Source organism: Ischnura elegans (genome assembly GCF_921293095.1).
Source record: "Ischnura elegans chromosome 13 unlocalized genomic scaffold, ioIscEleg1.1 SUPER_13_unloc_1, whole genome shotgun sequence".
NCBI lineage: Eukaryota > Metazoa > Arthropoda > Insecta > Odonata > Coenagrionidae > Ischnura > Ischnura elegans.
The window spans coordinates 2932081-2949895 of record NW_025791657.1 but is presented as its reverse complement, the minus strand read 5'-3'; the positions used below and the strand labels follow the sequence as shown (position 1 = coordinate 2949895).

Sequence of the window (17815 nt, the reverse complement as noted above, 5' to 3'; positions counted from 1 at the left end):
ACTAACTTACGCTCACAGTTATAAAAAAAACTTGCACATTTTTTGACAACGCTAATGGCCGCTGTGGGTCAGGCTGACACGCACATGTACGCCTAGGTCAATGAACAAGCTGAAACTGAAGAAACTCAATAGGGTATGGTAGGAGGGTTTTATAGAAGCAGCGACATGGAAAGTGGAGACCGTTCATTATTTTGTATATTCAGCCCAGATATAAATAGTTGTGTGGGGGTCGGAGCGACCCGCAGCAACCACTCCCAGGTTAATTCTCTTTTTTTTCTCAGTGGCATGGGAACATGTGGTTCCCCTTCTGTAAAAGCAGATCAGTTCAGTGATGATGGAGGAGGATATGCACACAATGAAAGCACTAATGGGGACTAAATAAATAAATTGACAATAATGCATCAATAGCTAAAATTTATCTGATAGAATAAAAAAAACAAGTAGATGTCATTTTTCTGCAAAACTTCTGAATATGTTGCTCCATGGAGACTTCATTGTCTAGTTTTACACCCAGATAAGGAGAACTGAAATTTTGTCAAATATACAAAGTTTTATAAAGATCAGTTAGTGGGAAGCTGGTTGCATACACTGGTGAGTCACATGCACCGGTAAACCTTAAAATTTCTTAAAATTACATATTTAGATTATAACCTTAAAAATTTATATTCCTGTGCTTAAAGTAATACACATTTAATACAGTTACTACCTGTGAAGCACCCTTAATAATTTATCCATATTAGTCTATTCAAGCTCCAGCTTGGGGCTCATTCTCAGTAATAATTAATTTTTTATTTTTGTCTGATAAAACAATATTCAGCATCCCTCAGGGTGAACCCCGAGGCGGAGCCTGAAACGTTGGCCAACATGTATAAATTAACCTGGTGGGAATCTGGAAAGTAGTTGACTCAACTCAATTTCTGTCTGCTTTGCCCCTCAGTTGATGTTATTCTGAGCCGTGGGAGTACAAATAATAAAGTAATAAAGATATATGAATCAATCGATGAATTCAAAGGTGAGTGAGTATTTAAAAAGGAATGCTTCCTACTGCATTGCAGAATTCATACAGCCATTATTATGTTTGTAACATGCATACAGCCTGCTACAGCATCCACAGCAGTGACACAACACCTATGACAGCTGCAATAGCTGAAAGTACCCCAGAGAATTTTCTTTTGCCAGAGGCCACTCAAGCGACTGCACGCATGCACCAATGTAATTGGCCACTTACGTTATCCTCTTCACTACAATTATTTACCTTCAAATAAAAAAAGTGGAATTTGATATGACTGCATTGGAACTTAGGTAAACAAAGATATCGGAACAATTCTTGGTTAACAGTTGTAACAGAACTATTAAGACTTTCCTCTTGTCCAACATGTGGCATTATGAGAAAACTCTTTGGGTGCGATTCATAGACCACATTGAAATCTCTCACTTTACAGTCTCTCTTTACGGTAAAGTGATACTTTAGCAAATGTGCGTTGCTGAGTCGTTTCAAGGATCTCACTTTAGGTGTCGATCCGGCATTGAAATTTTGAGTGTTGGCAATGAACGCTGCGAAAAAGTGAAGAAAAAGTTGACAAACGATATTAATTGCATACCTAATTGTTACATATTCTGACGACTGGGTTTCCCTGTTGTATTTTGCTAAGATTTTATTAAGCTGCATTTTCTCGTTCTCTCATATTGTGTGCAAATTTAAATGAATACTGCGTTATTGAAAGCTTTTCCCCACTAACTTTTTTGTGCCTTAATGACTGAGTTGGCTGAATAAAAGCTCGCTTTTAATTAGCTTCGTGCATTGATAATGCCCGTTGATGTTTCCAGCAATGTAAATGTTCAAATGCTGATACCTTTGCGTCACTTTATGATCATCTTGTATGATTAACTGCATACGGTTGTTTGGACTACATGTAAGTCGATGTTTGATGGTAATAGTTCATTGAAGGTGGGTGAAATTCTCTCACGTTAACTTTAAACTCTACCAATTAATTTGAAGATTAACAATCAGTGATTGTCTCTGGTGGATCCATATTTTGAAGGAGGTATGGGTGTGTATTGAATTCTTTTATGCCTACCAATATTTTAATTCTGTTAATGTTGACCAAAGGGGTTATATATTATAGAGAAATGGACATTCAAGAATACCTACATCATCAAAACCAATGAATAAATGGCCACACAATGAAAAATTTTGAATGTGAGAATGGATTTATATCAATAAATATCTCTTTGTCTACTTCAAATGATGCCTCGACTTATGTGAATACCTAACCCGTGTATCCATTCACGAATTTTGTAGTAAAAAAATTCAATGAAATCTGTGATGCTGTGTAAAGAAAATTTCATAACAATCCTATATCCTCGAGAAAATATTGCTTTGCTGCAGATAATATGGCTATGAAGGAAAGTATGTTTTACTTTTTATTGCTGCCTTTCATGACAAGGTCCTATATCATCATTGTAAATATTCAAATGCGTTGTCGATAAACGAAACAAAAACTCTGTAGTTTCAAAATGACAGGAACATGTTAAATGTGATATGGAGGCATGCGGAAAGGGTTCATTAAGCAATTATGGAATAGAAATGCTTCAAATGCAATGCAACGTACATAAACTAGCATTGGTTGGCCAAACGACATGAAAATCAAGTCTTTGTTTACGAAGACCATTGACGCCAACATTAGCAGAATTCTGCTATCATATTAGAGTATTTTTAAGGGAAATTATAGAATATGAACACATAAATGACCTAAGAACTTAACAATTATCCTTTTCAACCACTTACTGTGTTGTAATTATCACAAGAACAAAAAGTCCTTGGTAGTATAACGACCGATGGAGTTCAACCTTAAAATACAAGTAATGGGTCATCTCCATCCATACTATACTCGAATCTCGATAATTTTCAGGAAAAAGAGATATATTACGTGACTGGTTATTTCTTGAAAAACGCCAGTCTGCTGCTGCGTTCTCACAAAAAAATTAGTTCCTATTAATTTCCGTAACCCAAATATCTTCATATTTCAACTTCAAAAACAGCCGGTGCGGCCATATTTATTCAGCCGTAAAGGACACTTTACCTTTTTGCGCCGATATCCTTCACGGGAAGTTGCTTTTGGCTCTACGAAGAGTTTGAGAAATTCTTTTTCGCCCCGCACGGAGTTTTTTTTTCGGCTTGGGACTATCCAGGTAGTCACTTCCTCCCCTTAATGACCTTTCCTAGCGTGGTCCCAGACCCTTTCCTCGGCAACTGGGCAAATACAATCCTCGACCCTTTTCCCCGATGGCAGCCCATCACCGCGTACTTTTGTGGTCAGTTTATTGTTACCAGTGCAATTTTAATTTTTTTAATTGTTACTGTTGCATTAAATGTCAGTTCACCAGTGTATTCCTTTCATTTTGCAATGCCTGTAGAACTTTTAAACGAAGTTCTACGGTTATTTTTAGGGTTTTCAGTAAAACGGCACTATATCATAGACCATCAAATACTTTAAAGGGAATGAAATATTTCAATGTTCCTAGCCTACTTCTAGGTACTTACGATTTATGATATGAACATATTTTAGATCCACGCTACGCTCCACTCGTTCAAGTAACTCTGAGCACGTCGGGAACGTAAGCAAAACTAACGAAAGCGAAACGAAAGGCACTTCAAGAAAAAAATCCTGGCTGTATAATTCCAAGAAAAAATGTAATTCCACCGAAACATCATTTGAAAGAAAATCCGTACAGGAGGAGGAAGGGGAATGCGTACAGAACATTTACGGTTAAATTTGAATGCACGCCAAGAAAATTTTGAAAAGAAAATGAGATATTCTATCGAATTTCACCGCAAATGTACTCTTAGAATGTAGCTAACAGAGTAATGTATATTTTTAGATGTAAATCATTACAATATCGCTCCTATAAACTTGCTAGTAAGTTATAAAAATAACAATTAAACATCTAACCTTAGCGTCTCCAAAAATTGTTCTAGTTGATGATCAACTCCGTTAATATGAACGCTAGAATTCCGTTTAAAATTTGTAACCAATCAGCAGAACATACAGAATGTAATTCCTAGCATTGATTTTCAATAAATGCAACATGAACGTTTTTAGTTATTTTAACTTTTAAACAAATAAGTGACCATGAGCACCATCCTTGAGTGGGACACTGAGAGCCAGGATGGGCCGAGGTAATCCCCACACAGACAATAGGAAAGGGGCCTCTCGGGCTGAGGGACCCTAATGGCGGTTGGGACCCACTTGGCATGCTTGACCGCGAAACCGTGAAAACACAGCCTATAGCCTTTTGCTTCGAAAAATTCAAGCCGTGAAAATCCGGCCTTCCTTCTTTAGCATCAGAAAATTCAGGCCGTGAAATCATGCCCAGTGTAGGGAAGAGGTTAAGCCCTAAAGTGAGCTTCGGTTGGGCACTTTAAGGTAAAGTGACGATTTGCCCATTTTTCTTCTAAAGTGGCGTTTAAGAAACGGAAAAAGCAGACTTTAGCCCGGCTAAAGAATATTTTAGCCTAAAGTGCCGTCTATGAATCGCACCCTTAGGCCTGCTTTCCATGGTCACACGAACGACCGGTCATTTGACCATACACATGTCTTTTCATAACAAGACCTCAGTCCTACCTACTTGCTTGGTGGGGTTGATTCCACCGCCAAGTTCTTTGAAATGACTTAAATTATAATGCAGCCCCAGTAATCCTCTCTGGTTGCATCTGAAGCATCACCCCACCCCCCGCCACTGCCAATCTAGTTTATATATCTGTGGATTACCTGAACAGAGGCTTGGGCCAAAAGGTCATCTGTGGCCCCATCAGTGCTATCATTGTGCACACATCCTCCTCCATCATCACTGGTCTGATCTGCTCTTACACAAGGGGACCCACATGTTCCCAAGCCACTCTGATAGGAAGAGACAATTTAGGTGAAGCTATAACCATGAAATCTTAGCTAACGAGAATGAGTAAGCGTGGTCTGGTCACCAACGTTCATTACTCTGCAGAACAATAAATGCTGCACACAAGGTATTGAAATAGAGTATCGTCTTATTTCTAGCCAAATCAGATTTTTTCCACATTTCCATTCTGGCATGATTTTAATGTCATGTTAGCTGGTGACTGCTGAAGAGAGAAGAGAGAGCAGTTAGGTGTTTTATGACAGCTTCTGTTACATCCAGTAAGGTGTCTGTGTCGATTGGCCCATAGAAATGTATTATACAAAGCGATTCATTATTAAAAGAAAACGCCACTTCTTGGGCATGCCCCGGAAAAATAAGTGTCTGATGTAATAAAATTGACCAATGATGCCTTCACGGCAATGGCCGTCCCCCTGCTGGGGGTTCGTGGAGGATTTATGAGTACTTAATAACCCGGTAGTCGGAGGCAAGGTAACGAGTCCAAATTAGTTTCCTGCATCAAGGCTATATTCGGCTTTTGCTCATTTATGAAGGCAATCATTTGGGCCCATTTTTCTTGGCTTCTCACCAACTTTACCTTCAATGTTAGAACAGATATTCTGGACATGTTAAAAACTCTTCCTTGTGGTATATTAATGGATTCAAATAACCATAAAGAAATTACATATTAACACTTGAGAGGTGATTAATAAGGTGTGTGAGTGTGTGTGTGTATCTGTCATTAATGATGCTGATTTTCGACTCATATGCAGGCACAGGCGTCAACATCTTCCCAGGGTGAAGTGGTGGATGCTGAAGGTACTGGAGCCATCGTGACAGACCTTGACTCTATGCAAGTTTTGACCAAGAAAGAACTATCTCTCAAGGAGACTGATGCCACTGAGGTATGCATGAAATTCACATTCAATTAACCCATTATACCCCATATGGCATGTAGGGCTTTTACCTTTGGTTATTTTGTTTTTTTTTCTGGCTTCTATTGACCTAATTAAGATTAATTTTTCAAAAAGTAATTATATTCATCATAATGTATGATTTGCATAATGTTGTGTTTATGCAATGCACGGAAAACTCCGGAAAATAAAAACAAAAAAGAACTTTTCAAAACTTAGGTTGCATATTCTATTTTTCGTCGCGTTTTCTGACATAATGTTCAATAATATTCTGCATGGAATTAAACAGCTCTTTTCACAACAAAACTTATCTCTGATTTGCACACTCGACATCTTGGCTGGGAATTATGAGTATGCCTGAGGATGAAATGCCCTATTCTCCCTTGACGAGCATGCTGGGGTATAACATGTTTTCTAAGGTGTTCTGCCATTGGGCACCCATTTTTATGCATTAATTATGCTCAGTAGAATTTTACGATCTTGGATCGAAATTCTAACTAAGGAATTGCTTTGCCCATGACTTTGGCATACAATCACCATGGATTCACTACTGCACTATCAACACTTTTCAGAATAGAGATTTTTTGCCCTTAATCTGGATAGGATAACATGCAACTTAATTATCAGGTAAATCTACCCCTCCCATTCCCTGATTGTAATCGTTGATGACATTTCGATTTTCTTCAGGAATCGTCGTGAATACCTTTTCATCTTTACTTTGGGTTCCCTATTACGGTAATTTGAAGCAACAGTGATGACAGAGTTATCATGCATTTGCAGTAAGAGAATATGTTTTGACCTGTCAAACGAATAGTAGGAATCCCTGTCAGTTTTTTTGTCAGATCTCTCAAAGACATGAGTGGGCAGTTTTCCATTTGGATTTTCTCTCACTGTTCCCTTGGCAAAATATCAATTATCACTCAAAAGCCTCTAATAGATTGTAACCGATTTCAAAATTATAAAAATTCTTGGCATGTTATTTTGCAGACTTGCAAAATATTCAGCAAATTTAGAACAACCCTTTCTCCTGGTGCACTTAGAAATCCTGGAAATATCACTTTCAAGTTCCACCTCTCCATATGGCAAAAATTGAATGCCTGTAGATGAGGTACACTACAATGTATAACCCACTCAAAATTGTTCCCCACGAATGAACATTTTAGCTATGTGCCACCTGAAATATGGAACCATTTGTTGGGAAAATTCCCAACTGAATCAAATTTTGGTTTAGTCTTTTGAGGAAAGGTCTGACTGTCAAGAATGTGTCATTTTTGTGTAGTTAAGAATAATCGGAATGCTGTCAATATTTATTTAATTCATCGAACCGAATCTGCGTCATATATTGCCTCACAATTGCAACAGACATCTCTTGCCTTGTCCAGTACTACATAGTGCCCAATAATATATGATACCCCAACAACATTATGATTACAATTATTTTTTTAAAATCTAGCTTACTTTGAGTAAATTTACGGTTATATATCTCGTAAGTGCAGTTATTTGAGTAGCCCAAAATTAATTCAAGTAATTTTCCACTGAGAAATAAGTGAAAAATTGGTGAGTGGCCTCCATGCTGAGTAATAAGTGTTTCTAATCCTTTTTTTCACGCAGAAATTCGGGACTACTTCGAGAGTAGATTCTATTTTTTCAAGTTTAGATGAACCTGTTTGTCCTCTGCATCTTTTACTTGGGGGTGCAGTTTTTATGGACGATCTTTCTTGAGGTACTGCATGAGTAAACTGGATTTGCCTTGCAGCGCCTCCTGCAATCATCCATGTTTGAAATACTGAGAAGAGGAAATCCCTAATGTAGTTCCAAAGTTAAGAAAATATCATACATCGCCTCTCTTGTTAATTTATATACTTCAGTAACCTTCTTGACGCTTCTTCTAAAGTAATCTTCTGAGGCGTAGAAATTTTGTGTATAATTTTCTCCTTTTTTTAATCTGAATGAAACCCCTGGATGGATTATTTTGCAAAACGCTGGGCAAAAACTACTGCGCTATTATTGATATAATACTGGATGAGAGATAAAGATGCATTTCAGAGGACTATTTAACTGAAATGTTCCCAACTGAAGCTAGATTATTAGCCTTACAACACCTAAGGTATAGAAGAAAAGAGAGGTAACTAAGGATTGCATGGAGAAAATTCCAAAGAGCAACTAGAGGAACACTCCACCTTCCATCACAATCCTGCTTCAAGGAATACGGTTCTCACCCTCTCATTATGAAACTGAATGCATCTAAAGCTGAATTAAACGTCTACTAAGAAAGACTTCCACTCGATGACATGGGAATGACATTGCCCGGTATTGGTTCAATGTGTGCACGTAAAAGTTTGCCTCTACAAAGCACCAGAGTGTTTGATGTTAAATTCGAACAGATGGCCATCTTGGAATTTAAAATACTATTCACGCTTTACTTTATATACTCACAACCTGTGAGTGCCAAAAATGCGGCTGAACTGCCTCCGAAAGACTACATTGTCAATTAAAAACCATACTGATAAGTTTCGTTATGCTTTGAGAACAGCCCTCTGGTCTACCGGAGAATTCCCATTGTTGTGTAATCGCAACACTTTTTACAACAACCATATTTATACCAGGAATGGCGAATGTTCGTGACAAAAATAAATATGATGAATTAAGAAACTTAGAATTCATAGAAAAAATTACCTCTAGTGGGATTACTCAATAAGTATTTGTAAAATATCATTTACAATTTGTAGTACTTCAATAGGAGGGAACACTCAAAATTAAAAATTGGTTTTCATTATTTAAAACCAAAAAGATATGAATGAAAAACACACACGCCAAATTTTAGAGCTCAAATTCGATTTTTAACCGAGATAAGTAGCTTTGAAAGTCCGCTAGGAGCTTCGGCCACGCCCACGGCGCGAAACGTATTTCTATTGGCTGACGCCGCGTGACGTGTGAACCTCATGAATGTCGCGAGAGTAATGCTTGAAGAAGCCGTAAACACACTGCGTCCGTGGAAATAGTGGCCAAAAGTTTATCGTCGTGGCGAAACACAATGTTAATTTTGTTTTGGCAGATACCAGAAGTGTACTGACATTATTAACAGGGACTCTGGACATATTTTTTGTCTCAAAAAGAACCATTTCATTGAAATGAATCTTCTTAAGATGAAATGTTTACACTTTTGAAAGAGACAGTAATCACGGCAATTATCGTGGATGTTTTAATTTGTGGACTTACTATCACGAAATCCTTTACTTATTACTTGTTTTTAGTTTCCGGATGCAAATTGTGAAATAAATGAACAAATGTGCTATAGCTATAGCTGTTTTCTTGCCCTCTGAAGGGAGGAAATTCGGGGTTCTCTCCGTTTCTTTAAGGATTAGCATTCCAATTTCGTTGGAACAATATTTTTTTAAGCAGAGGTCTCGCTTTGGACCACCATTGTTCCTGATAAATGTTCGAGTCAGTTTCATACTATGAAAAATGGTAAACAATTGTCATCAAAATGAAAGAGTAACTCAGAGATAGGGATTTTTACATGAAAATATCCGTAAGGTAACTTATATTTACATCAGAGTTACACGTACAATCACTTTCAAAAGTTTTAGGACAAAGTTTGTGGCACAACTTCTGCTTCTCAAGGAAATTTAGTATTCTATACTCCTTTCGTAGTTATCTGCTGCACTCCGCTTGTGATTATAGGCATGCACACAAAGGGACAAATTATTTTGTACTGTAAATTTATCCGCTTCTATTTATATAAGGTGTAATGATTATTTCTTGAGCATTTACTGCATACTTGCACCGGTTTTTACCCTTACTGGTTAAAGCAATTATTCTATGATTTTTGTCATGTGACGGCCGTGACCCGGGTCGCCGCGGCGGCGGCCTAGTGAGCAACGCTTTGAGCTCGGATAGTGAAGATTGAGGGGTCGGGACTGTCTCTCATAATTTTTTCAGCTCCTTTTCCTGATTATTAACAGGTTATTTATAATCGTAATTTCGCTGTAATTGATATTATGCTTTTATTATTGCCGATGCGAATTTTCAAAACTAAGAGAATAATGGTGGATAAAATCCTGGCGTTAGCATTAGCGTACAGTTTGAAGTCTGGCAAAAGGAGTCACACATTATAATTTATAATTTGTCAATTATTCTTTTTCGATTAATGATTGTTCAAACTATTTGCTAGTATTCATTCAGTGAGTATTTACCTCCGGTTTCTCTGTTTTGTTGTAAGATTTGCAAAGTTATCCGTGTCTATTTGTTCTTCTATTTATAGACCTGGTGTCACCGGGATTCAAATGTGCATATTTCTGTTTGTTGTGAGTAAATCCGATATCAATAGAAGTGATTTACATTAAAATGGCCCTCTCACATTCTATAACATCCTATTTCTGAAGGAATATGCAGTCTCCGTGCAGCGTCACACCACCGCCTTCCCCGGTCTGGGTCGTTTGGCACCACAAAAAATACTTTTCTGGCGTTTAACGAGAGGTAAATTCACCTCTCGGCACACAAACATATACATAAGGTTTCCTCCCACTCATTTAAAATTCTCCGTTTTATCTAGTATTCACTTATACTCGAAATAACGTATACGACAATGCACTCCTTATGCAAGCAATGCTGATATCATGAGGTTCACACGTCATCAACATGGCGTCGCCCGAGAAATACGTTTTTGGCGCGGAATTCAAGTTGAAACTTCAAACTGCTCCAGGGGCGAAATTATTGTGCGCTCAATGGTAAAATTTTGTGAGAGCCTTTCTTACACCCATTGCTTTATAAATCAGACAAAATATTTGAGTGTAATCCCTTCTATTATTCGAAATGCGCAAATTTTGAAGTAAAATAAAAATAATTATTTTAGTGAAAACTTTTACAAAATTAACTGGATAAGAACCCAGCCGGCACAGCCCATACTGCATCTATATGTGAAGTGGATGCAATTAGGATGCAATGTGTGACAGGATGCGCTAGGTACCAAATATCCTTTTGCCATCCTTTGCTAGTTGCGCCTATGTGTGCCATACTTTTCGTGATGTGGTTTAATACTTAATAATATCTACAAATCCTCGCATTAATTATTATAAAATATTAAGAATTATTATAATTATAATTATTCACTGTATTCAAGATTTTCACGAACGTACAGAACTGCCAATGACTACAGCAGTAGGTATGGACTTGTCGTCTGGTAGCCATCTTTCCCTTTCTCGACCTGTTGGAGCCTCGTAGATTGACCATTGCAGCAATTTTGACTGATCTCCCGGTATCGGCTCTCCTTCACTCATTGGCCTCTACTCTCCTGGATTTGAACTCTGCGTTTGTTTCGGACTCCGATGGATAGCAATGTTGTACTGAAGTTCTCATGTTCTATTGTGTACGCCTGTATTGCTCATGTAGTCCAATGTTCGTCTGTCTCTTGTTTTATGCTGAGTCATTTAAGTTCTACTTTTGAAGTAAACGTGCTCTGATTTATCCTGAGTTGTTTAAAACTATACTGAGATAAAGAGAACCAAGTAAGCAATGCAGAAACGCGATTTCGACCGAGTTCAATTTTCGGCCGTTAGATGGCAGCACATTCGTGCACTTGTTCGTGCATCCTCTCGGCATCTCTGTAAGTGCGGCGGTATCTCTTTTCCGCATCCCCTCGGCAGCGGTCCGGCATATGGATGGCATCTATATGAAAGGATGCACTCATACTCTTTGCATCTGGATGCCATCCAGCTGCCAATAGGAAATTTGATGGTTTGTGCTAGCTGGGAACGAATGGTATTTCAGATATTCAGAAAACCCGAGAAAAAATTATCCTGCACAAACGTGTTTTCTAATAATGACGATTAAATAATGCTGCAATTACGCAATGCTTGGGATTAAACGGGTTAAAATATTGGATGAAAGTGATGTTTGGGGGAAATCCTGAATTACAAGTACTGTAAATATGGGCATTAGAGCCCAAATTTCGAGACCTTTATTATTACTTTCAAAAATGTGCAGGACATATTGTAACTTGCCGCTTGTTTTTGATGCCACTTGGCTGTTTTCTATGGAACTTTAAATCAGCGTTCACAAGGTAAGGAGAACTGCTTCAATTTCGTGTGTGAATGTGTGTGTATACAGTAAAGGTTGAATGGAGTGTTGAGTGTTTCCTCCTCCCCCCACGATTCCCTGCTTTCCCAACTTAGTGGTTTTTCAGTGATGTGTACGCGACCAGTGAAAGGTCCACATTTCTCCCAATCCCCTCCCTCCAAACAACACCCATGAGCAGCAAATGGGGGGTGACGGAATCTGCACCCCTTTCCTCTACAGGATGAGAACATACTTCAGAATCCCCCAGCCCCATGGTGAGGATTCTATGAAAACCCGCTTCTTCCTGAGTTTCCTCCAGTTGCCCCAACCTCAGCAAATTTACACTCTCTGGTTAATAAAGTACGGACGAATTTCTGTTTGAGGAGACATGTCGACCCGAGCTTCATGATGCAGCCAAAGGCTATGCCCGATAGCTGATGGTGTCTTGCCTGTCAGTTGAAAGAGAGGTGGAAAGAGAAGAAAATGGTGGAGGTTAGCCTGTGAGGTGAAGAGTGGTGAAGAGGAGGAAATAGGAGAATAGAATGGTAGTTTTCCCGTGCAATGAGGAATAAGGTCAACCCACGACGCCTTGAATTGCATTTCTTGATGTCCTCGTCCATAGGAAAGATAATGGCAAACTGGGTCATAGTGTCTTTCGAAAACCCACGCATACGGATCTGTGCCTCAATGGCCATAGTCACCATCATCCTTCCCAACGTGAAGCACTTCTTTCCACCCTAATACATCGTGCGAGAACAATTTCCGACGCGGAGAGTCTTCCTTCGGAATTGGATTATCTTAAGAATACCTTCCGCCAGAATGGGTACGGAGAGCGGTAGATCACTTTGGCCTTCAGGAAATCCTCCGCAACTGCAAAGAGCTCGGTTATGAAGGAAGACCAACCTAAACCGACAGCCAGGGCCTTTTTACCCTATATTTCCACTATTTCGGGCAAAATTTCTAGGGTTCTGAGGAGGTATAATATCGAAACCGTCCATCGCCCTATGACGAGTTTAAGAGATCGCCTCGTCTGTGTAAAAGATCCAATTGGCCTTATGACTCCTGGAGTTTATAAAATCCCCTGTGAGTGTGGTATTGTCTACGTGGGTGAGACTGGGCAAACAATATCTACTCGTCTCAAAGAACATCAAAGGCATTTCCGACTTGGTCAACCGGAAAAATCAGCCATAGTCGAGCATAGCTTGGATGAGGACCACAAAATACGGTGGGATGACACCAGAGTTTTATGGCGATCGGATCATTTCTGGGATCGTTTAACCAAAGAGGCGATTGAAATAAAACTTGAGAACAAGAAAGTAAACAGAGATACCGGATTTGCGATCAGCAGCTCTTGGAATAGAGCCCTTAACCTTTTCCCTACCGTACACGTATATATACGTGTGGACGTTTCCTGACCCGGGAGACCGCGGGCGTATATGTACGTGTGAGATTTTCCCGGTCAAGAAAACGAAACCCGTATATATACGTTTTCTAGCTCTCCCCCTTTCAGGACGGTCGTGGGTTTAGGCGCCTTTGTCTCGGGACCCAACGCTTCGGGGTTTAGGATTAACCCTCCGAATCCGGGAGCAGGTACCCGGACCCTTCGTCTTTTATAACCCCTCTCAGCGGTAAGGGACAGCGGTCATACATTTGTTTATAGAGTCAATTTACGAAATAAATATTTGTTCATTTCTCAAGAAATATAAACTAAGAATTGAATTGTTTGTCTTTTGAGCAGCGTTTACAATTTTTAAACGAAATTCTACGACAAATATTAACTTATATCTCGAGTTATGTATAAACATCAACATGGAAATTGTTGCTGCGTTAAATGCTTTGATAATGCCCTTAGAACTTCGTTTAAAATTTGGCAATGCTCAGATAAAAATGAGGAATTATATTCTATGTTTGTAATTTACGTGCAAGCAAGAATTATCCATTTGCTAAATACATATAAGCAATACATAAGTTGACTGCGAACCAATTCCGCAGGTATGGTCGTAAACCCGGAAAGGAGGGAGCACAACTACTCTCGGAGTCCGAGATAATGCGGAGTCCCACCGTGGAGGGGTCGAAAAAGGTTCAGCGAGACCCTTCTTAACAAATGTCCTTCAAAAATGCTCCGTACCACGAGAAAGAAGAGTCTCTTGGGGCTCGGTACAGCAGTCAAGCTAAGACGAAAACTCCGCGGTCTCGAAAGGGTTAAAAGAGTTATGCTTGCCAGAGCTAAGTCTACGCTGGTCCACAGTCTTCTGCGACAACAATCGGATCTCGACCAATCCGGCTCCTCCTAACGCTGGGCTTCAACGGTCTTTTCGAATTTTCTATCAGTAGCCGTGAGAATGGGTAGCGAGTCGGTACCCGAAACGTCGGCGCTCTTAAATAATCTAACCCGCGCGGTATCCCGAGATGATTTTTCTAATGTGATAAATATTTAACCATTATAGAGAAATATCATAAAACGACAAAATCAATAGGATTTTAAACTGAAATGTGAACATCCAACTGTAGAAATGGTTTTGATTGGCATGCTCTTCATCTCGAAGCTGCAGCATTACATTTTCTAGGGCTTCAAGTTTAGAATACTTAAATTTTGTTATATCGCACACCTGGAATTGTCCAGTACACGCTGCGCGGACATTAGTGCTCAGCCGCAAAAGCATCTTAATGGAAAGGCCAAGACGTAGCCACAACTGCATGTCTCTGCTTTGATGAGAATTTTGGGTGTTCAAAAATCTCATCAAAGCAGAGACATACCCTACCAATTTGCAAGTTTGAATGTGAAGTCAGGTCCTGATAAATTTGCAGCCAGTAATGTTTGCAGGACGAGGGACAGGCATGGGGAATTGCGGTCTTTACAGTCAAACTGGGATTTTTTCTTAACTACTTATTTAACATATTTTTAGGACTTTCATGGGAAAGCTCGCAACCTTTAACTTAAGCGTTACCAATGGAGGTCTAATTCTTAAATGAAAAGCGGCATAAATGAGTTTTTCTATTTGCTTGTTAATCTTTAAAACCAATGGGATTTCTGCGTAGTTGTAAAGAAAGTCCTATGTGGCGTTACACCTCCTTAGGACCTTCTTTGAAGAGAGATGTAGTGGAAGAATGTGGACAGAGTCGGGAAAAAGGATTTCTGGGGAAATAAATAATCAACAACGGCGTGAAACTAAGAGGGCAAGAGAGGCTTGTTGGAAAAGGCAGTGGATATGTGTACTACACCACTCACTTGGTCACCCTTCAAAACCTTTATTTGGGGAAATTAGTTTTCCTTTTATTTCAAAACATACATCTATGACCTTTGACCCCCATTGTGACCCTCGGAGGTCAAAAAACCAACAATACGGATCTATGAACTGCCTAACCGACTTTGGCACCCTTTAAAACCTATGGTTTGGCACGTAGGTTGTCATGATGGCCCGACGTTCAACTCTATGACCTTTGACCCCCATTGTGACCCTCGGAGGTCAAAAAACCAACAATACGGATCTATGAACTGCCCAACCGACTTTGGCACCCTTCAAAACCTATGGTTTGACACGTTGGTTGCCATGATGGCCCGACGTATAACTCTATGACCTCTGACCCCCATAGTGACCCTCGGATGTCAAAAAACCAACAATACGGATCTATGAACTGCCTAACCGACTTTGGCACCCTTCAAAACCTATGGTTTGACACGTTGGTTGCCATTATGGCCCGACGTTTAACTCTATGACCTTTGACCCCCATTGTGACCCTCGGAGGTCAATTGGTGTATAATACGGGTATTTGGACAATGTCAATGACTTAGGCACCCTATAAAACCCATAGATCGACACCTTTGACGGCATGCTATTCTTTTTGCCACCCTTATTACCTTGACGGTGACCTTACTGGGTCAACGCTTAAATTTTCGTAAATAAAAGTGTTATTTTTGGTTTTCTCGGGTCCGAAACACTAAGGATTGACATCTTGGTTTATGAAATTCTGACATTTTTCTATCTTGATTTTTTTAACATTGAAACCCCATAAGGCCAATTCAAATTTTTTGTTTGGACCCAAATTGTGAGGTCAAAAGGTCAAATATGTAAAATTTTGCTTACATTCAACAAAACTTAGGACCTTTCCCCGTAAGTGTGCCAATTTTCATGAATATTGCTCAATGGAAAGTTACTAAAATTACAGGTCAAAAATGAAACACGACCCTTGGGACAGTTTGTATAATCAAGAATGGAAGAACTTACTCTGAAGGAGACCTGTTGCCTCGCAACATTTGAACCTTGCATTTTGCTCATTTTTTTGGTCCACTTTTTTCCCCCAGAAAGGAGTTTATATTTTAGTATGTAGGACATTGTATTATTGGAGTGTGTTTAGGATTAGTGTTGGTGTTGTCACTTAATTTTTTTTGTATTCATGCCAGAAATTAAAAGGAATTTAAGATTTTTGTTTCATTTTTTAATTTATTTATAGATGTCATTTGTAAATCTGAAATCTGCTTACTTTCAGCCTACTTTTACGGAGAATGGGGAGCTGGTTCAAAATCAGACAATGGCAATGGAGTCCATGACGGAGGCTATGGGTGAGTGATCTTCAGTGGTTTGAAAATGACTCTTCAGAGAAAAGATTTTTAACTAATTCTGACTAGGTGATGTCCAAAAACTGCATCTCAGAATTAAATACAATTTTGATTTTCATTTTTTTCGTACTTCATTAATGTTTTCTTATATTAAAAAAGCTTGTTTTTTTGTCAATATTGCCATTCAGTTCACTGAAAATTTTATTTTTACATGTGGCTCAACCCCGGGTCCTCCGCATGACAACTGGGCACTTTAACCAGTGGACTAATGCTCAACTTTTGTAGAATGGCTCTTACACATGAATATATTTGACCTGTAATTGTTTAACTGCATTTCAGTTTTAACTATTAGGTTATATAACCCCATATGGGGGCTGATTCAAGGACAGCTCCCAACGGACTATGTTTAACATAAAATTTGATTGAATTGTGAGACCCGGTTTTTGGACACTTCCCTTGTGAAGGATGTAGCATCTATATTTGTCATCCATCTTTACATTCTTTAGTTTATGATTACAGTTCTGCTTGAGAATATAATCAGGTTGGCAAATGTCTAGTAAAATTTTCGTCATCCTTCAGTGACATTAAACAATATATGCAGTCATGTGATTTCGTATGGGAATTCCAGTGTACTTTACCTAAAAATTTTGTCTTTAACACTGGGTAATAGAAAAAAATTCCCTATAAATCACTTGTGAAGAATACTAAGCATAATATTCCAGCTATGTACTATGTCAATTGTGGCGTCCATACACAAAATGAACATGGAACTGTTGAAATGACTAGTGGTTTTTTCAGTTTTAAAAGTGATGTTAATTTTTTCTTTGATAGACACCCCAACCAATTCATTGTTTTGTGCTCTTTGCAACTGTCCTTTAATAGGCCTAAGAGTTATTATTGGAAAAAGTGAGATACGGAAAAAAACTGATTTGGCTATAAATAGGCTGAACTAAATTTCAATACCTTGTGTGCAGAAGTTATAGTTCTGCAGAGTAATGACAGTGGGTGACCAGGCCATGCTTATTTATTCTCGTTTGCTAATATTTCATGGTTATAGCTTCATCCAAATTTTAGAAGGTAGAACAGTGAAATTCAAGGCATCGCCGTCTTTAAGGGTGGATATGAGAAGTTGGAATAATTTCGATGTTAATTTAACTTATAACTGTTAAGTTTATCTTTTATTAGGATGTTCTTGTGATATTTTGTACATTGCTTCACATTTTAAGTACTTTGAGTTTAATGAAAATTCACTCTGGACGTATTGCAAATTTAATTATTAATGCGATGATTGCTTCTGAAAATAGGTAAATTATAAGGGAAGAGAAAGGAAATTGGAAAATGGATGCATGTGGATAACCTGGACATCAGGTATCTTTCCCAACTTTCAGTAGGG

At 38.8% G+C, this 17815-nt stretch overlaps 1 protein-coding gene across 1 annotated transcript in view; it reads left to right on the top strand.

The window, feature by feature from the left end:
• LOC124172488 overlaps positions 1-16433 on the top strand; it is a 55513-nt gene extending 39080 nt beyond the window's left edge. The window contains exons 8-9 of the mRNA XM_046551926.1: positions 5667-5798; positions 16353-16433. Of these exons, the coding sequence (XP_046407882.1) occupies positions 5667-5798; positions 16353-16433 (213 nt within the window). The remainder of the gene's footprint in view (positions 1-5666; positions 5799-16352) is intronic.
• Positions 16434-17815: the final 1382 nt, after the last annotated feature.